The sequence below is a fragment of the Mirounga leonina genome, unplaced genomic scaffold, assembly GCF_011800145.1.
Source record: "Mirounga leonina isolate KUSES-001 unplaced genomic scaffold, KU_Mleo_1.0 Mir_125, whole genome shotgun sequence".
Lineage (NCBI taxonomy): Eukaryota > Metazoa > Chordata > Mammalia > Carnivora > Phocidae > Mirounga > Mirounga leonina.
The window spans coordinates 70,402,519-70,424,431 of record NW_023270305.1 but is presented as its reverse complement, the minus strand read 5'-3'; the positions used below and the strand labels follow the sequence as shown (position 1 = coordinate 70,424,431).

Below are 21,913 nucleotides of genomic sequence, written 5' to 3'. Positions count from 1 at the left end.
GTCAGGCTCCTTGCTTGGAGGGGAGCCTGCTTCTCCCTCTGCCTGCCACTCCCCCTGCTTGTGCCCTTTTTCTGTCTCTGACAAATAAATAAATAAAATCTTTAAAAAAAAATGATCAAATTAAGGAACACTGGGTTAATGTTTTATTTTCTTTCTTGTTTTCTTCTTCAAATTAAAAATTATATTGCTTCCCACTCTGGAGGCCTAGTTGGCCAAATTGCCCTGACGAGAGTGCCCAGTTTCGAAGTCATTAATTTTAAAGGATTGTTTGAGTCTGTGTTAGAGAGTGAGTACTCTGTCAGGGTGAATCCTCTGCTATCAAAAAGAGAATTTAAGGAATAGGAAAGATTTAAAATAAAATAGCTAGGATTTACCTAAACCTAAAAATATTAAACCCACAGATGGAAATTCTGCCTAGCTCAGAAAAGAGGGTTTCTAAGAAATAGATCTCACATATGATGTGGAATGTTTGGTATATCTGAGAATTGGAAAGCTAGAGTAGAGATAGCATTGCTGATGCAGGAAAGACATTGGATAGTAAATAAAGAGGGGGCAAAATGGGTTGTTTAAATGTACTGAAATGAAATCACCAACCTCAGTAAGTGAGTGTTACAGGTAGAATGGGGATTAGAAAGATACATGACCAGTGTTGGGGATATGAACACCAACGCATGTTGTCATCATCCTTATGTCACAGTGTGTATAGTTTAGGTATCCAATTACTGGGGAGAGATCCCTTGTCTGATTTGTGGGGTGAACCTTGAAACAGAGAATTTCTGATTCGAGAGTTGAGAAAGAATGTTTGTATTCCTGTACTCTTTGGGGTTATGCTCTAGAGAGGTAGAGCTGAGGTTAAGTCTGTTTGTCTGGAATTAAGATAGATAATATTAAATTTATTTATTTGGAAGAGTTTACTTATAGTCATATTTTTAAAGGTCAACAGAATGACTTCCATCATGTATGACATTAAAATGTTCTGAATATTTACTATTTTATTTTCTATTACTGTGTAATAGATTACTCCTAAACCTTAATGGCCTCGGATGACAAACATTTATATCTCATAGTTTCAAGTATAGCTTAGTTAGCTGGGTAGTTTTGGTTCATGGTTTTTCAGGAATGTGTAATCAAGATGATGGCCAGTCTGTAGTCATGGCTTGACTGGTACTGGAGGGTTTGCTTTTAGATAACATACTCAGATGACTGTTGGCTTTCGGCGGGAAGCTTTAGTTCCTTGACAGGTGCACCTCCCCCTAAGGTTGTTTGATAGATTTATGTCAGCTTGCTTCCCCCTGAGCCAGTCATCCAAGAGAGACAGAAAGGAGGAATCTGCAATGACTGTTATGATTCAGTCTTAGAAGTTACAAACCATCACATCCTGTTCATTAGAAGTGAGTTACTAAGTATATGCCACACTTAAGGGGAAGGAAATTAAGCTCCATCATTTGAAGTAAGGAATATCAAAATTTATGGACGTATTTTATTTTTTAAAGATTTTATTTATTTATTTGACAGAGAGAGGGAATACAAGCAGGGGGAGTGGGAGAGGGAGAAGCAGGCTTCCCGTGGAGCAGGGAGCCCGATGCGGGGCTCGATCCCAGGACCCTGGGATCATGACCTGAGCCGAAGGCAGACGCTTAACAACTGAGCCACCCAGGCACCCCAAAATTTATGGACATATTTTAAAACCACCAGAATTATATGCCTCCTTTTACCTTCCCATTTTGAGTTTTTTAAAATTATTTTTATCTTAATAATACAGTGTTTTCCAGCTAATTGAACATAAATTTTTGAAATAAGCAGAATTGCAATTTTACTATTACTAGTTTCTTCATACAATTTATATTTTAATTAACATAAGGGCTCTTCTTAGACTGGATCTTTGGTAGCTTTTGTCATTGTTACATTGGTATGTGATTCATCAATCAAAAATATTTCAAAATTTACCATGTGAGAGATAAAGTGTAAAGGCTATTTAAGTTCTTCCTCTCCCCCCCCATGCTTATTCTCCCTCTTTCTCCCCTGCTTTTTCTCTGTAGTACTTTCCAACTACTTTTCCCTACGTACACTCTATTCCAGCCACACTAACTCCTTACTATTCCTCAGAATTTAGCTGACCTTCTTTTGCCTTAGGGCATTTGCTTTTGCTGTATCTTCTGCCTGGAATGTTCTTCCAGATTTTTATATGGTTGACCCCCCCCTTTCTCTTTGCTCCAGGTCTCCTTTCAATGAGGACTTATTTGATAACCCTATTTAAAATTCCAACCTATTCCTTCATAAACATTCCCTTAACTCTGCTCTTTTTTTCCCTTAATGACTATATAATTTATTTGTTAGGTTTATTTTTTTATTGTCTGCCCAGCTGGAATGTAAGGTCTCCAGAGGTAGGGATCTTTGTTTATTTTTCACTTTTTTATCTCAATTGCCTAGAACAGATGCAAATGAATGCTCATTATGTATTTTTTGAATAAGACAGTAACTCTCTGATATATATTTACCTCTTTTGTTTTTCTCTTTTCAACTAGAATATAAGTTCCATGAGGGCAGAGGTTTTCTTTTTTTTTAATTTAAATTCAATTAATTAACATATAGTGTATTGTTAGTTTCAGAGGTAGAGTTCAGTGATACATCAGTTTTATATAACACCCATCTGTTGTTGGACATCTGGGCTCTTTCCATAATTTGGCTATTGTGGACATTGCTGCTATTAACATTGGGGTGCAAGTGGAAAGCAGAGATTTTTGTCTATTTTATTCCCTGCTATCCCCAGCATATAACACAATGTCAGGTGCATAGTAGGTCCTCATTAATTGTTTGTCAGATAAATGAAAACACTGGGTTAGCATCTTTTCATTTGGGCTAGTTATAATTTTGTTTTTCAGAGTGGAATCAGCATTATGTTTTTTATGTCTGTAAAAGTAATACATGTTTATCATAAAAATTTTAGTTCATATAGAAGAGTATAATGAAGAAAATCACACCTTGCTGTAATTAGACATAGTCTTATCTTCCTCAGTTTACATATTACTGGTTATGTTCCATCTGTATCTAGGATATGTGTGTATAAATTTCCTTTTTACAACAATGTGTCAGATAAAATTTTTGGCAGTGTGTGTTTATACCTAATTTAATGTGGGTACCTTTATACATAATTTAATACAGCTCCATTTCTTTTTGGTGTCTACATAATAGTATAAATTAAAGCATTGGAAATTGTCCAAAACTGTATAAGCTTATCCAGACTATACGTAAGTTTTGTTTCATACCATTGCCCCTTAATATTTCATAGACTACAAAAAAATATGACTGCCAGAGAAATCTTAGAAAGAATTTGGGTCTAAAGAACAAATGAGGAGCAATAATTCCAGAAAAGTCAAATTTAAAATATAGCAAGAAACAGGGCGCCTGGGTGGCTCAGTTGGTTAAGCGACTGCCTTTGGCTCAGGTCGTGATCCTGGAGTCCCGGGATCGAGTCCCGCATCGGGCTCCCTGCTCGGCAGGGAGTCTGCTTCTCCCTCTGACACTCCCCCTCTCATGCTCTATCTCATTCTCTCTCTCAAATAAATAAATAAATAAATAAATAAAAAATAGCAAGAAACAGTTTAGAATAATGAGGGAGAGGTTTATGAATTGAGAAATAAATTTATTAAACTAATATGCCAATTTATAGCATAGATTATATCAAATAGATCTTTGCATGAAAACATAGTCACTGTCCTCTAGAAACATACAGGCTAGTCATATACTAACTATATGACTACAGGTAGTTATACTATAAGGCTGGGTATGTTCAACATCCTAAAACTGATACAAAAAGTATTTTATGGGTTTGACTGAACTAAACTATTTAAAAGAGTTCAGAGAAGAAAGCAATCACTCTGACTTTGGTGATTTGAGAAAACTTTTATCCTACTCATTCTTTTATCTCTTCCCTATTACCATCTTCAGAATTATAATTAGTATTAACATTTTGTTGCAATTTGTAGGGAGTAGTTTGGTAAAATATAACCAATTACTGTTTAATAACAAACTTGGGTTAATGGAAAGGGAACTGCTATATTTCATCCTATGTTCTTTTACCATCCAAAGGTAGGTGAACAGAAAGGGTAGATTATCTTTTCTTTTGTAAATTATTCACTACATGATTTTATTTTTAAGTGGCTTCCCTTTTTAAATTTTTAATATAATTTTTTTCATCATGGTAAGGGTACTCTTTAATCCACCTCACCCACCCCCCATTCTAACTATCAGTTTGTTCTCTATGGTTAAGAGTCTGTTTTCAGAGTGGAATCAGCATTATGTTTTTTATGTCTGTAAAAGTAATACATGTCTCTCTCTTTGTCTCTCTTTTTTTTCCCTTTGCTCATTTGTTTTGTTTCTTAAATTCCACATATGAGTGAGATCATATGGTATTTGTCTTTCTCTGACTTTTTTCACTTAGCATTATACTTTATAGCTCTATCCATGTTGTTGCAAATGGCAAAACTTCATTCTTTTTATGGCTGAATAATATTCCATTGCGTGTGTGTGTGTGTGTGTGTGTATGTGTATGTATATATAACCACATCTTTATCCATTCATTTATCGATAGACACTTGGGCTGTTTCCATAATTTGGCTATTGTAAATAATGCTGCAATAAATATAGGGGTGCATGTATCCCTTTGAATTAGTGTTTTTGTATTTTGGGGGTGAATACCCAGTAGTGTGATAATTGGATCGTAAGGTAAGTCTAATTTTAATTTTTTGGGGAACCTCCGTACTGTTTTCCACAGTGTCTGCATCAGTTTGCATTCCCACCAACAGTGCATAAAGGTTCCTTTTACTCCGCATCCTCGCCAACACATGTTGTTTCAAGTGGCTTTCTTTTTTGATGTTCTCTTTTTAGTTAAATCTGTTTAAATATTTTTAATCTAAATAATTTTTCTGGCTTGTTTTTCAGATTGAACTCATTTGCCAGCAAAGTAATATAGTAGTATTGGAAGATACAATAAAAAGGCTTAGATCTGTAAGTACATTTTTTATAAATGTATGTTGAGGAATCATTTTTATTCTTAGACTACAAAAAAATGGTTGTGTTTTAGCTCTTGTGCATTTTGTGAACAATAAAAAATGTCTGTTTTCTAAAATCAGCACTCTGCTTTGGTGCACAGGGGCACTTCCCATCTGTAAGAGCATTGTTGTTCTCGCTCCATTTCATCATTACGCCTTTCTTTCCTAGAGGTGGAGAGAACTTTGGTTGGTTTTATTACTGCCCTTAGCTGTTACTTGATTTAAAATGATGACTGTGAGTAATTTAATTCTCAAAATATAAGATGCATTTGTTTACACATTAACTTTTATCCCTCTTAGTAATAAATATTAAATCAGATGTTGTAAGTTAATTCTGAGTAATGAGTTTTCTTTTTCTAACAATGTGAAATGAAAACTCCTTTTAGACCGTTTAATGTTATCATTTAAAATATTTGGAACACCCTCTCTGAAAGCATATCTATAGTTTTCTCCCAATAAAGTATTGGTAAAATACAGATTATAAAAGAAAAAATCCTTCTAAATACATTAAGGTGATTGGGAATGTACTTGAAAGTGTATACAAGTATAAAATATCCAGCATTCATTTAATTTATTCATTTATTGAACAATTATTGAACAAAACTTAGATGCCATAAACAGAAGCTTTAATATTAGCATACAAGTTTCCTAAGCAAATTAATTCAATTTCTAGGACTTATAACCAGATATGTGGACATTTCTGGCCTTTCCAAAATTTCTTTACCATTTTTTCTTAAAATTATTGAGTAAATTTGGGGGTTCTTTTAATTAAATAAAAATATAGTACATTTAGAAATGCTAGAAAAAGAAGGCCCCAGAGATTGATGAATTATTTTTAAAATACCAAATTTATTATTTTTAAGGATCCTGTTTATTCAGTTTTCATATAGAAAATGATGCTATAGTGTAGCTTGAAATAATGACCTAATTTTTTCCTCCTTGGCAAGATAATTTTAGAGACTGAAAAAGCACAAAATAAATCTCCTTCCAGACTTGATTCCTTTGTCAAGACTTTAGAAGCAGACAGAGATTACTACAAGAGTGAAGCTCAAAATTTGAGAAGGATGATCAGAAGTAGATCTAAAAGTCCAAGACGCCCATCTCCATCTTCCCGGGTAGGTTTTGGAAACTTACAAATATTGTGGAGTTTGTTGCTCAAACACTTTTATTCTTTGATTTACCTAATATGCAAATAATTCATTTTAATTTGGCATGAATTGGTATATCCAAGAATTGGGGAGACAGAGGTCTCTTTGATGGCACAGTGGACTGTTGAATTTAGTTCTTTATCCCTGGTATTGGTAGTAGTTGGGAGGTAATCAGATAAATGTGGACCACTTTGGGATGAACCTGTTTAAAAGAGAAGTGATTTTTAAAACTTTTTTCATCATTTCCTTTCATTGTATGGTCATGTTTGCTTGAGTAGAGATTGTGTACTGCTATTAGTAGCACTGTTTTCTTAGAACCACGTCAAAAAAGAATTTCACATTTCTTGTATAATAATTGTAGGGTACAAACTGTGATGTAGAGCTTTTGAAGACGACAAGAGACCGTGAAGAACTTAAATGCATGCTGGAAAAATATGAGCGTCATTTGGCAGAAATTCAGGGTAATGTCAAGGTTCTTACATCTGAGAGAGACAAGACCTTTCTTCTTTATGAACAGGTAAATTTATAAATAACATATCTAAGTAATAATACTCAATTTTCAAGATATGTAATTTTTTAAGTTCTATAAGAATGCTTAAAACTACCGATCAAATTAACCTAACATTTGGGAATTACTTTGTTCTTAAGGTATTCTTAATGAAATGTAATGTGTTTCCAATACAATAAGTGTATGTGTACATACACACATACACACACATACACACATTTATCCTCATATCCAAAAAAGATCATGTACATGTATAGAAATAGTCTGATTTTTGGCATGAGACATGAGGAAAGTGTTAAATGATAGGAAATGGTGAGTTCAAGGTAAACAGATTGGGATTTGGGGGTTAGAAAATGCTAATATCACTTTGATATACTGTCAGTCACTTTAGGAACTGCTTAAAAGTTGCTTAATTTAGGAGAGTAAAATCAGTTTGTAGTTTATATCCATTTTTAGCTTAAAGTTATATATATAGCTCTTATTAATCATATAGCTTATTTACTCAATAAATATTAAACCCCGTAAATCACCAACATAGTTTATTTTAAAAATACCAAATTTTATTAAGAATTATAGCTACTATATGCAGAGTTCTGAGCTTGACACTCTAAGAGATAGAAAAAAATGATAAAATACCAATACTATTTTCTATGTTCACAGTCTACTTGGGGAGATAAAGTATATTGTCTTGTATGTATTTTTTGTTACATAAGTATAAGTGGTCCAGAAGATGTTGTAAGAAATAAAAGAAGTGGGTATTTTTAGTTGTTGTGATCAAGGAAATCTTTGCTAGATGATATGGAATTTGAGTCCTGAAGGAAGAATGGAGTTCCTATTATCTTGAAAGAGGTAAGAAGGAACATTTCAGACCAAAGGAATGGTGTGAGGCAAAGGATAAAGGCAGGAAAATCAGTAGATAAATGGAGCAAATTAAGACTAGACTAAAAGCTATATGCCATTGGAGTAAGGGGGAGCTAAGGCTTGAGAGGTAAATTGGACTAGAGCAGGGGTCTGCAAACTTCTTCTGTAAATGTCCAGAAAATCTTGGGCTCTGCAGGCCACACAATCTCATAGCTGTTCAACTCTGTCATAGTGGGAAAGTAGCTATAGACAATTTACAAATGAATGAGTTTGGCTGTGTTACAATATAACTTTACTTTTGGACACGGAAATTTGAATTTCATATTATTTTACCTATGATACATATTATGAAATCTTTTTTTGTTTTTGTTTTTTTTTATCATTAAAAAATGTAAAAAACATTCTCAGCTTAAAGACCTACAAAAACAGGAGGCTGGCTCGATTTAGCCTGTGAGCTACATGTAGTTTGCCAACTTCTGAAGTACATGTAGAGGCTGTTTAATGGGCCATATAAGGGGTTTATACTTTGCTTTATAAGCAATGGGCAATCTGTTTTTGTTTTTTTTGTTTTGTTTTAGGGCAGAAGAAATAACCAAAGCCACATTTTTACAATTTTAACCTGTTAACAATTTTATATTATCTCTTTCATAATCTTTCTGTGTTACCTTTTTATATAACAATTTCTTTTTCAAGAGAATTGGAGGATGGAGAAACTGTGGACTTTTTGGAAGGCTGTGAAAGCAGTCCATGCATGAGGCATTAAGAACTAAGCTAGCGTGCTATCAGTAGAAATAAGGAGAGGGAGAGATGCAATAGATACTGTAACAGAAGCCTTGGCAAGATCTGGTTTTAGCAAAAAGGAGGGCTGAATGGGCCTGACTGAAGTTCTTTTTTGAATGACTGAAGAATTTTGGTAGAAAAAGAAATAGCAAAACCATTGGTGATTTGAGGGAAAAGATGTATTGTTTTCAGATAGAGTAAGATGATGGTCATACAATCAGGTGGTAATTGCATTCAGGCAGAAAATGTGGGACTGGGGAGAGAGGTAAGAGCTGAATATGTAGGTGGAGAATTCATCTTCTTAGAGGTGAGTTTGTGGCCTTCAGAGTAGATGAGGTCTCTGAATGAGAAAGCTGTAGAGGAACAGATGTAATGTTGGGATGTTTTTTCCAATTAGTATGGGAACCTTTAAAAGAGATAAAGAAGATAGGAAACTAAGGTAGAACAGTATTAAGCCCAAGGAAGCAAAGAGTCTAAAACAGGGTGTTGAAGACAATGTCAAATGTTGCCAAATATCAAAAATGGGAACTGAGAAGAGACCATTTGGTGAGGTCATTATTTGAAATTCTGCCAAGTGGTGGGTATAGGAGCCAGGTAGTTTATGCTGGGGTGGGAGAGTAGGTGCCGAGGAACAGGCAAATGGGTACAGAGCATTGTGCTTAAAAAAAAATATGTCAAATGCAAAAGAGATATGGGATGGTAAATTGGACAGCAAGGTTAAATGACAGTTTTTCAAGATATGGGAGCCGTGTGTTATGGTAGAAGGCAGGGGAGAAAGAGCCAGTGGAGAGGGTGCTATTCAAAGTGAGAGGAAATAATTATACAGCTGAGTCTTAAACAAGGTGGGACTAGGGGTGCCAACCCTCCTGCACAGTTGAAAATCTTTGTATAACTTTTGACTCCCAAAAATTTAATTGCAACTAGCCTACTGTTGACCAGAAGCTTTCTGATAACATAGTCAATTAACACATTTCTTATATATGTATTATACACTTACTCTTCCAATAAAATAAGCTAGAGAAGAGAAAATGTTAGTAAGAAAATCATGACAAGGAGAAAATACTTTTATAATACTATACTGTATTTGTTGAAAAAATCTGTATATAAGTGGACCTGTGTATAAGTTCAAAACCATGTTGTTCAAGGGTCATCTGTAATTGAGTCAGGAGTATCTTAGAAGGCATTTCAGGAGATGAGGTCCAGGACTCTGGTAAAAGCTTTGCTATGGAGATTGGGAAGTAATATATCTTCCTCTGAGTCTTGGAGATCAGCTCAATAGGTAGTGATCAAAATCAAGAAAGATTAGGGACTTTTAAGTAGCACAGTAGGATAAGAAATTATCTGTAGGTATGGAATACGTTTGGGACCTGAGGATGGTTGAACAAGTGTGAGAGAGTATATTGGGTTGTCAGTAAGTATTGATGAGCCTTCTGTTAGGGTAAAAGTAGCCAGAACATGGAAATGGCATATACATTTATTAGAGAAAGATGGGAACACTGTAATATTTATTAAAACAGTATTTTACCTGAATTTTGCTGAATTCAAATTTATATCACAAAAATTTAGTAAAATATTCTCTCTTATATTGACTGCCTCCAAATTAATTTTAAAAAGTTTTGGCAAAGATATTATAAACCAGACTTCTATTTTTACACATTCACTTGCATTTTTTGACATCATTTGCATTTATTTATATAAATTCATTAAAAAACATTATCCTGTTGCATCCATTTTTATAAATGGTTTGTATTTTAACTGGCTGGATATAAGGTAGCTATATTTATGTCTTTTCTAAAGCTTGTTAAATAGAAGTCTGTGTATTTAAATAATAGGCACAGGAGGAAATTGCCCGACTTCGACGAGAAATGATGAAAAACTGTAAGTCTCCTAAATCAACAACAGCACATGCCATCCTCCGGCGGGTGGAGACTGAAAGAGATGTGGCCTTCACTGATTTACGAAGAATGACCACAGAACGAGACAGCCTGAGGGAAAGACTAAAGGTTTGGATGAATTTTATCTGTATGACCATTTGTGAAACACAATGTAGCAACATTGAAAACATTTTGTTTTGTTTTTGTTTTTTAAACAGATTGCCCAAGAGACAGCATTTAATGAGAAGGCTCACTTGGAACAAAGGATAGAAGAGCTGGAGTGTACCGTTCATAATGTAAAGAAAAATCATTTTTGTGTTTTCAGCTATAAACTGTCAATAGCTTCCCCCTTTCCCTTTTTTTTTTTATATTCAGAGAAGTTCTTTTATTTTTCTAAGATAGTGTTAGTAATCCTAAAACATTTAAGGTGGTATGTATGGTATAAATTATCACTTTTTCATTGTTTATTTTCTTCCACAAAAAATGTAAGTGAAGCATTTTTTCTTTTAGGTTGCAAAGTGTGTTCTTTTTTTAAAAAACCCATTAGGGATACATCTGTGGGATTTTAGCAACTTTCTCATCTGTGGGATTTTAGCAACTTTCTTATCTCCCTGTTTCATTAAAGGTAACGTTGCCAGATACAGAGAAACTGGCTTATTCTACTGAAAGAGTAGCTAAGGTAGAAGAAATTATTATGAAATGAAAATTAATGAGAAGAATATATTTAAACTGAATTTAAATGTGAAGCATCACCTTTTTGCTAATCAAGAATTTTAGATACTATGAATATATATTTGAGATGTTATGACTATATAAACAAAATTAGGGGAATTTGACTTCTGTTACCAAATTTAATTGAATATATTTATACATTCATCTGTGTTATGTTGTTGTAATGAGGGAAAAAAACATTACTCAGGAGAGAAAAAACATTTTTTTTCATAATTCCACTTTATATGTATAACTTATTAATGTTGAACAACAAATACATCCTTTTGCAAATAAGATACATATGCTACAGTCAAAATGAACCAGATTGAAAATGTAGATGCATATACTCTAATAGGCTTTATGCCCAGGTTGTGCAGTGGCTTGTTCTTGTTCCTACTCCACAATACCTTGTCCATACAGCCTCCCACAACATTCAAGTCTAATACGATCATCTCCTGGTATAAATCTTGTCATATGCCACAGTTTGCACAGAGAGGATGTCTCTTTAAGAAGATTTTGTTAGTGGTGGCCGTAACCTTATCATTCTACTTGTATAGCTTGATGATGAACGGATGGAGCAAATGTCAAATATGACTTTGATGAAGGAAACCATAACCACTGTGGAAAAAGAAATGAAATCACTAGCAAGAAAGGCAATGGATACTGAAAGTGAACTTGGCAGACAAAAGGCAGAGAATAATTCTTTGAGGTAAATTACCTTTAAACAACTAGTTTACTATAACTACTAGATTCTACTTTTTGTAGAGTATTTTATAATGATAAGTTGTTGACTTTAATTTCTGAGAGGATTATTATGAAGCAGTTGTAGAAATCTCAGCACATTAAATGATTTCCCAAAGATCACTTATAGACTAGTAATGCCATACTTAACTAGGAGTCAGACTCCTAGTCATCATCATCTTACATTTGCAGAAAGCCTAATGTTTAACTGAAGTAGCTTTTACAAAGTCCTTCTGGGCACAGAGCATATTTGACTTTGGCATTTGAACATGTAGGAAAATGTAAGGGAACTTCTGTTAATTGAATGCCAAGTAGGTTCTTAGCTCTTCCTACATACTGGTATGGTAGCAGAAGAAATTCCAATTAAAGCAACCTACAGGCAATAAATGTAAGGGAATAAGTTCTTGAAGACCTCCATGTTAGCAATTTTACTTTTAGTGTCTGTTGATATGAGAGAATTCTACAGATACAGTAATGTTGAATTGCAGTGCATCTGTGAACATTTGAAAAACAGTATTTCATATGAGTGTGAAATATTAAGTCTACAGATAATACTTAGTTCACGTAAGAGTTCCCAGAGTCCCCTCTCTGATCTTTCAAGGGTCTGTGGTACATATACTGAAATCACTTGTCAGGACAGATAATGACTCAAATTTTTCCCTTCACTTATTTCTAAATTTCCTGTTTAAAAGGATAGTACAGACTCAGGTAAAATAAAAATAATAAAATAAGACAACAACAACAAAGAAACCTTGCAGAAGAGAGAAAAGTGTAAAGAAAATTTAAATCATCCATGATTCCATAACTCAGTGAAAACTATTATTAATATAGATCTCTTTCTAACCAGGAATATTTCCATCCGTGTTATGTAAGCTTTCTGTGTAATTGATGTCATTCTATATTAGGTTATATATTTGGCCAGTTTCACTTAATTGTATATCATAAGCATTGCTCATGTCATTAGAAGTTCCTGGAAAGCATTTTAGTAGTTTACTAAAATATTCTATCAGATAGATGTGTATTTGGAGGAGAATTTTTGCATACATTTGTTTTCTTTTAACAGTATTATTAGAATCTAGTTGGCATACATACAGTAAACTGCACATATTTAAAGTGTTCAATTTGGTAAGTATATATATATATCTGTAAAACCATCAGCACAATCAAGATAGTGGCCTTACCCATCACTCCCCAAAATTTCCTCATACCCCTCTGTAACTTCTCACCTACCCTGCCAATCCCTAGACAACCACTGATTTGCTTTCTGTCCTAGAGATTTGTTTTGGTTTTCTAAAATGTTATATAAATGAAATCATACAGTATATATTCTTTTCGTGGGATGCTTTCCCTCAGCATAATTATTTTGAAATTTATCCTTGTTGTATAATCAGTAGTTTATTCCTTTCTGTTCCTGAGTAGTATTCCATTGTGTGAATATATGGACATTTTGGTTGTTTCCAGTTTGGGCCTATAACAAATAAAACATTCATGTACATTCTTACATGAGTCTTTGTATGGACATAAGCTTTTATTTTTCTTGGATGAATACCTAAGAGTAGAGTGACTGAGTCATGTGATGGATATATGTTTAATTTTGAAGAAACTATTAAACTGTTTTCCAAAGTGGTTGTACTATTTTATTTTATTATTATTATTTTTAAAGATTTTATTTATTTATTTGAGAGAGAGAATGAGAGAGAGAGAGAGCACATGAGAGGGGGGAGGGTCAGAGGGAGAAGCAGACTTCCTGCCGAGCAGGGAGCCCAATGCGGGACTCGATCCCGGGACTCCAGGATCATGACCTGAGCTGAAGGCAGTCGCTTAACCAACTGAGCCACCCAGGCGCCCCTGTACTATTTTATTTTACATTTGCACCAGTAGTGTATGAGTGTTCCAGGTGTTATGTAGCCTCATCAACACTTGGTATGCATTATCTTTTTAATCTTAACCATTCTAATAGGTATGCCCTCCCTAATGACTAATGGTTTTGAGCATCTGAGCATGCTCTCCTTAATGACTAATGGTTTTGAGCATCTGAGCATGTGCTTATGTACCATACATTTATCCTCTTTAGTGTCTGTTCAAATCTTTTACACACTTTTATTGAATTGTTTATATTATTATCAAGTTGTAAAAGTCCTTTCTAAATTCTAAGGCCTACTTCAGGTATATTTTGCAAATATTTTCTCCCACTCTGTGGCTTACCTTTATATTAACTATCTTTTATTTATTTATTTATTTTAAAGATTTTATTTATTTATTTGACAGAGAGAGACACAGTGAGATAGGGAACATAAGCAGGGGGAGTGGGAGAGGGAGGAGCAGACTTCCTGCCGAGCAGGGAGCCCGATGCAGGGCTCGATCCCAGGACCCTGGGATCATGACCTGCGCCGAAGGCAGATGCTTAACGACTGAGCCACCCAGGTGCCCCTAACTATCTTTTTTTTTCAAATGTAAGGTTTTGGGGTTTTTTTGTTTTGTTTTTGTTTTTTAAAGATTTTATTTACTTGACAGAGAGACAGTGAGAGAGGGAACACAAGCAGGGAGAGTGGGAGAGGGAGAAGCAGGCTTCCCGCTGAGCAGGGAGCCCAACGCGGTGCTCGATCCCAGGACCCTGGGATCATGACCTGAGCTGAAGGCAGACGCTTAACAACTGAGCCACCCAGGCGCCCCTCCTGTTTTTTAAAGAGCAAATTTTTTTCATTTTGATTAAGTGAAATTTATTGATTTTTAAAAAATTATACCCAGCTTTTTGTATTCTTTTAAAGAAATCATTGTCAAATGTAAGGTCACTGAGATTTTTTTTTTGTGTTTTCTTCTAGCAATTTTATAGTTCTTAATATTTAAATCTGCTATTCATGTCAAAGTTTTCGTATATGGTCAAGGTATAGATCAAAGTTCACCTTTTTTTGCATAAGGATATCCAGTTGTTCCTGTATTTGTTGAAAAAGTATGCTCTCTTGTTTTTGTACTTTGTAGAAGGTCATTTGTCCATATATGTATAGGTCTTTTCTTGGTTATCTATTTTATTTGATGGATCTATTTATATATCTCAATCCCAGTATAACCCGCCTGATTACTTTTTTTTTTTAAGTCTTCAAATTAGGTAATGTTAGTCCTCCAACTTTGTTCTTTCTCAAAGTAGTTTTGGCTATTCTAATTCCTTTGTATTTTATTTTAATTTTAGAATCATTTTCACAGTGTATAAAAAAAAAAAAACCTGCTTGGGAATTTGATTGGAATTGGGGAAAATGACATCTGAATTTCAAGTGTTCCCACTCAGAAACACAGTATTTCTCTCCATTGTTTAGATCTTTAATTTTCCTCAGCAATGTTTTGTAGTGTATAGGTCCTTTACTACTTTTATCAGATTTATATGAGTATTTCCTATTTTTTTTGATGCTGTTGATAATGGAATTTTAAAATTTCACTTTCTGATTGTTTATTGTTTGTATATGAAAATACAGTTGTTTTTAAAATAAACTTTGTATTTTTCAACAATTTTAGATTAATAGAGCAATTATGAAGAAGGTAGAGTTCCTATATACTTCATACCCAATTTCTTCTCTTATTAACACATTAGTACGTTTGTTAGAATTAATGAATCAGTTATTTGATACATTATTAACTGAAGTCCATACTTTATTCAGATTTCCTTAGTTTTCCCCTAATGTCCTTTTCTGTTCCAGGATCCCATCCAGAACACTAACATTACATTTAGTTGTCATGTTTCCTTAGGCTTGTATTGGCTATGACAGTTTCAGACTTTCCTTGTTTTTGATGACCTTGACAGTTTTGAGGAGTACTGATTAGGTATTTTGTAGAATGTCTCTCAGTTGGGGTTTGTCTGCTGTTTTTGTCATGATTAAACTGGGTAATTTGTTTTTGAGAGAAAGGTCACAGATGTAAAATTCCATTTTAAGGTACATATATATCTAGAGTATAATGGGTATGTACAGTCCATAGGATTTATTACTGTTGATTTTGACCTTTATCACCTGGCTGAGGAAATGTTTGCCTTTTCTAGAATGTCATATAGTTGAAATCATACGGTATACAACCTTTTCAGACCAGCCTCTTTCACTTAGCAATGTGCATTTTAGGTTCGTTCATGTTTTTTTCATACCTAGATAGTTTATTTCTTATCATCGAATAATATCTATCATATGTATATACTATAGTGTGTTTATCCATGCACCTATTGAAGGACATCTTGGTTGCTTCCAGTTTTTGGTAATTATGAGTAAAGCTGCTGTAAACTTTCATGTGCACGTTTTTGTGTGGACATAGGTTTTCAGATCACTTTAGTAAATACCTAGGAGCACAATTGCTGAATCATAGATTAAAACTATATTCAGCTTTATAAGAAACTGCCTAACTCTTTCAAAGTGACTGTACCATTTTGCATTCCCACTGGCAATGAATCAGAGTTTCTGTTGCTCCATATCCTTGTTAGCATTTGGTATTGTCGCATTTTTGTATTTTAACCATTATAATAGGTGTGCAGCAGTATTTCATTGTTTTAATTTGCAGTTTGCTAATGACAAATGATGTGGAGCATCTTTTCATTTGTTACTTGCCATCTTTTTATTTTCTTTGGTGAGGTATCTGTTTAGATATTTTGCCCATTTTTCAATTTTTTGTTTACTTATTGTTGAGTTTTAAGAATTGACCTGTACCGGGGCGCCTGGGTGGCTCAGTCATTAAGTGTCTGCCTTCGGCTCAGATCATAATCCCAGGGTCCTGGGATCAAGCCCCGCATCCAGCTCCCTGCTCAGCGGGAAGCCTGCTTCTCCCTCTCCCACTCCCCCTGCTTGTGTTCCCTCTCTCGCTATGTCTCTGTCTGTCAAATAAATAAATAAAATCTAAAAAAAAAAAAAAAAAAGAATTGACCTGTACCTCTGAAACAAATAATACATTATATGTTAAAAAAAAAAAAAAAAGAAGATAGTAGGAAGGGAAAAATGAAGGGGGAGAAATCGGAGGGGGAGACGAACCATGAGAGACTATGGACTCTGAGAAACAAACGGAGGGTTCTAGAGGGGAGGGAGGTAGGGGGATGGGTTAGCCTGGTGATGGGTATTAAAGAGGGCACGTACTGAATGGAAAAAAAAATAAATGTTACCAATTTTATACTACCCCCCCCCAAAAGAATTCTTTGAATATTTTGGATACATGTTAACAGATAGGTGGTTTGCAGATATATTCTCCCCATCTGTGCCTTGTCTTTTCATTCTTTTAATGGTGTCTTTTGCAGAATAGAAATTTTAAATTTTGATAAAGTTCAACTTAGCTTTTACTTTCATGGATTGTGTTTTTGGTGTTGTATTCAAAAACTCATTACCAAACCCAAGTGTACATATTTTTCTCTTATGTTTTCTTCTAGAATTTGTATAGTTTTTCATTTTATGCTTAAGTTCAGTGATCTATGTTGAACTAATTCTGTGAAAGATGTAAAATCTTTATCTCAGTTCACTTAATTTGCATATGGATGTCTTAAAATTGTTCCAGCACCATTTGTTGAAAGACTGCCCTTTCTGTATTGTCTTTGCCCCTTTGTCAAAGATCAGTTGCTTATATTTGTGTGGGCCTATTTCTGGGATCTCCATTCCATTCCATTGATCTATTTTGTTCATTCTTTTCCCTAACCATGCTGTTTTGATTACTATAACTATATAGTAAGTCTTGAAACTAGGTAGTGTGAATCCTCCAACTTTCTCTTCATCAGTAGTATATTGGCTATTCTTGGTCTTTTGCCTTTCCATGTAAAATTTAGAATCAGTACCTCTGATTCTAAAATAAGTATCTATAAAACAGCTTTCTGAGTTTTTAATTGGATTTGCATTGAATCTGTAGATCAAGTTGGGGAGAATGGACATCTTGATATGGAATGTTTCAATCCTTGAACATGGAATATTTCTCCATTTATTTAGATCTTTGATTTCTTTCATCATTGTTTTGTAGTTCCCTGTGTATAGATACTGCACATTAACTTTGGAAAGTTAGGCCATTATTACTTAAAACATTTTTTAAATTGAAGTATAGTTGACATATATATTTTTCTAAGTGTAGAACATAGTGATTGACAACTATATCTATTATGAAATGTTCACCACAATAAGTGTAGTTACCATGGATTGCTGTACGGGTATTATAATATTATTGACTATATTACCTATACTGTACTTTTCATCCACATGACTTATTTTTATTTTATAATTACTTCAAATATTTCTTGTGCTCTTGTTCTCTTTTTTCTCCTTTTGGTACTTGAATTATACTTACAGTTCTTAGATGTTCTGTTTTGTTTTTGTTTTTCTCTTTGCATTTTGCATTACAGTTTGGGAAGTTTTTATTGATCTGTCTTTAAGCTGAGTGATTTATGCTTGACTGTGTCCAATCTACTGATGAGCCCATCAAAGGCATTCTTTATTTTTGTCACAGTATTTTGCTTTCTAGCATTTCCTTTTGTTCCTCTCAGTTTCCATCTCAATGTTTATGTTACCCCCCGTTACTGTATATTGTCTATTTTTCCATTAGTGCCCTTAACCAAATAGTCATAGTTATTTAAAATGTCCTGTTGGATAATTCCCGCGTCTGTGCTATATCTGAGTCTGGTTTTATCCTTCCTTTGTGTTTTTGCTTGACTTTTGGCATGCCTTGGAATTTTTTCATTGAAGCCACACATATTGTATTGGGTGTTAACTGAAGTAAATAAGCCTTTGGTGTGAATGTTTATGTTAATTTGGCTGGCAGTTGAGCTGTGTTCAATGTCTGTTGTAGATGCAGGTGGCAGAGACTTCAAATTCCTCTGTTGTCCTGATTGTTGTTTTTCCTTTTGACATTAGGCTTCCTTGGGTACCCTTCCTCAGTGAGAGCATGCATCTTGCAGCTCTTTGGGTTGTGATTCACTGTGATTATCATGGAGCCCTGTTAGTGTGGTAAAGATGAGAGGAGGGAATATGTTCTCTACTCTTGTACTTAAATTTCAGTCTTTTAGTGGACGTGTGTCTCTGGGCTATGATGTTTACAAGTGTTTTTCCATTGGTATAACTTTTATTTATTTTTTATCCACTTATGTGAGACAGGAAGGCTAGAGAGGGTAAAGTGGGAGAAATGTCCTTTTATAGCTGGGATAAGGCTATGGTAAAGTCTTTTTATTTGAAGAGTAAGCCTTTATTATGGAGTATGCTCTGGGCATATTTCACAATAATTACTTCCCCCTGTCAGAATCACAGGGGATCTTTCTCAGATCTTTACTGTGAGAACCTAGTGGAGTTCCTGGAGGTAAACACTGAAATATAGGGATCCCTCTAAAACTGTGGCCTCTAGGAGCTTCTCACTCTCATGTAAATACGAACTCAGCCTCCAGGAATGTGTCAAAATTATTATTTAAGTGTTCTTTTTTTTTTTTAAAGATTTTTATTTATTTGACAGCGAGAGAAACAGTGAGAGAGGGAACTTCCACAAGCAGGGGGAGCGGGAGAGGGAGAAGCAGGCTCCCCACTGAGCTCAATCCCAGGGCTCATGACCCAAGGTGAAGGCAGACGCCCAACAACTGAGCCACCCAGGCTCCCCTATTTAAGTGTTCTTAACCATTTGTGATTCCATTGGCTTCTGCTCCAAATGAGCAGATCTTGGTTATCTTTTCAGATTTTGAATTGGTAGTTTGTTCTGTAATTGACTATTCTAATGTGTCACAGAAAGTCTTTGATTTTCATTTTGTTCATTTTTTGTTGTTGTTATAACAGTGGAAATGACAGTTGCTAAGCTCTTTACTTGTCAGGGTTAAAACCAGAAGTCCTACAATTGATTTTTATATATTTATCTGGTATTTTACAACTTTGCTAAATTTACCTTTTAGTTCTAGTTAGCCTTTTTGTAGAATCCATCTAATTTTCTTTCTTTTTTTTTTTTTTAAAGATTTTATTTATTTATTTGAGACAGAGAGAATGAGAGAGAGAGAGCACATGAGAGAGGGGAGGGTCAGAGGGAGAAGCAGACTCCCTGCCGAGCAGGGAGCCCGATGCGAGACTCGATCCAGGGACTCCAGGATCATGACCTGAGCCGAAGGCAGTCGCTTAACCAACTGAGCCACCCAGGCGCCCGAATCCATCTAATTTTCTACGTAGACAGGTCATCTGCAGATAAAGATCGTTTTACGTGTTCAGTCTGCATGCTTTTTTTTCTTTCTATTTCTTGCCTTATTGCATTGGCTAGAACATCCAGTACAATGTTGAATAGAAATGATGAAGTGGACGTCCTTCCACATTGTAAGGGGAAGCATTTAGATTCTCAATAGTTAGTATGATATTAGCTGTATGTTTTTTGTAGATGTCTTCTTTCAGGTTGAAGAAGTTTCCTTTTATTCCTAGATTACTGAGACTTTTTTTTTTTTTCAGGAGTAGATGTGTTTTGTCAAATCAGTCAGGGTATGTTATACTTTTTATAGATTTCTGGTGTCAGTTAATGCTTTCTTTAAGATATTTACATTTATTTTTATAATTGAGATTGGCCAATAACTTGCTTTTCTTGGGCTTCTTAAAATCAGATTTTGGCATCAATGTCATGTAAACCTTATAATAATCTCAATTCATTTAGTCTTCTTATATTACCTGGAAGAGTTGGCATAATATTGAAGTTTTAGTACTTAACCAATGAAGCCTTTTGGGTCCAACTTTTTTTGGGGGGGGGGAGTTTTTATTTTGTTTAATGGATAAAGGAACTATTAGAAATTTCTTATGCCATTCAGTTTATATATTTTAAGGCATTTGTTCATTTTCTTTAAATTTTAAAACATTTAGGATAATGTTTACAATATTCTATGAGCATTTTAATGTCTGTAGAATCTGTAGTGATTTCCTCTTTTTTAGTCTGTTGTTACTAGTCTTTTCAAAGGACCAACATTTTGTTTTGGAGTTCCTCATTAAGTTTTGTTCTTTATTACTTCCTTCTATTTTCTTTAGATTTATTTTTATTTTTTTTTCAAATTTCTTCAGATGAATGCTTATATTATTACTTTTCAGGCTTTTTTTTTTTTCTCATGTAAACAAGTTTCCCTCAAAATACTTACTTGAATGTATTCTACAAGTTTTGTTATGTACTTCTTATAAAATATTTTATCATTTTCATCATTACTTCTTACTTGATCTATTGGTATTTATTAGTGTAATTTTAAGTATCCAAAAACATAATGAATTTTCACTTATCTTTTTGATTGACTTTTTGCTAATTACATTATTTGCAGAACATACTAGATTTCAAATTTTTGAAATGTGTTGCCCTCTACTTTTAGGATCAGTTTTTGGTAATTATCTGTGTATACTTGAGAAATTTATTAATTTTGAAATAGTTTTTATATTTGTCCCTTAGTTCAGATTTGTAATCATGTTATTCAGATATATTACATATTTGTACTAAATTTTATATCTTATTTACAGGGATTTCATTGAAAGAGTTGTCTAAACTTCTGGCTCCAGCGTCTTACGTTTTGCTCTCTTTTAAACCCACTGTAATCTGCCTTCTTCTCCTACCATTTTATGAAAACTTTTTTTCAAGGTAATATTTACTTTCATGTTGCTCAATTCAGTGGTCAGTCCTCAGTCTTCATTTTATTTGACCTATCAGCACCATTTGACAAAGATGATCAGTTGTGCTTTTTCTCTACTCCTTTAAATATTTTATTTGGCTTCTGAGGTACCATGCTCATTTGATTTTCTTTTTCATCTCCTTGGATGTCCTTCTCAGGCTCTTCTGCTAGTTCCGCCTCATCTCCATGATCTGTAAATGTTGGAGTGTCCCTCAGCTCAGTCCTTAGACCACTTCTTTTCTTACGTACTCATCCCTCAATGAACTCATCCAGTCTCATGTATTTACTCTTGACTCTTAAATGTATATCTGTAGCATGGACTTTTTTCTTGAACTCCAGAGTTGAATGTCCAGCCACTTCCTTTTCATCTTCACTGGGATGCCTAATAGACAACATTTTCAAACCTGAGTTCTGCTATCCACTACCCTTCACCCACCAACACACATTAATCTGCTTTTTCAGTCTTCCCATCTCAGTAAATGGAAAGTCTATTCATGCAGTTCTTGGCCTGAAACCTTGAGTAATTGTGATTTCATATATCAATATCCAATGCAGTTTGTTTTGTCTTCAAAATGTACTCAAAAGCAGAGCATTTCTCACCACCTCTGTTGTAACCTTGCTGGTATTGAAGGATATTTTTGCTAGGTAGA

General features: G+C 34.3%; 1 protein-coding gene across 4 annotated transcripts in view; it reads left to right on the top strand.

The window, feature by feature from the left end:
- Window positions 1–21,913, top strand: part of TSGA10 (testis specific 10) — a 177,706-nt gene that overhangs the window by 54,121 nt on the left and 101,672 nt on the right. For all 4 annotated transcript variants that reach the window (XM_035001747.1, XM_035001746.1, XM_035001748.1 and 1 more), the window contains 6 exons: window positions 4,942–5,007; window positions 5,999–6,166; window positions 6,561–6,716; window positions 10,181–10,351; window positions 10,441–10,518; window positions 11,491–11,642. In XM_035001747.1, the coding sequence (XP_034857638.1) occupies window positions 6,116–6,166; window positions 6,561–6,716; window positions 10,181–10,351; window positions 10,441–10,518; window positions 11,491–11,642 (608 nt within the window). In that variant the 5' untranslated portion in view covers window positions 4,942–5,007; window positions 5,999–6,115. The remainder of the gene's footprint in view (window positions 1–4,941; window positions 5,008–5,998; window positions 6,167–6,560; window positions 6,717–10,180; window positions 10,352–10,440; window positions 10,519–11,490; window positions 11,643–21,913) is intronic.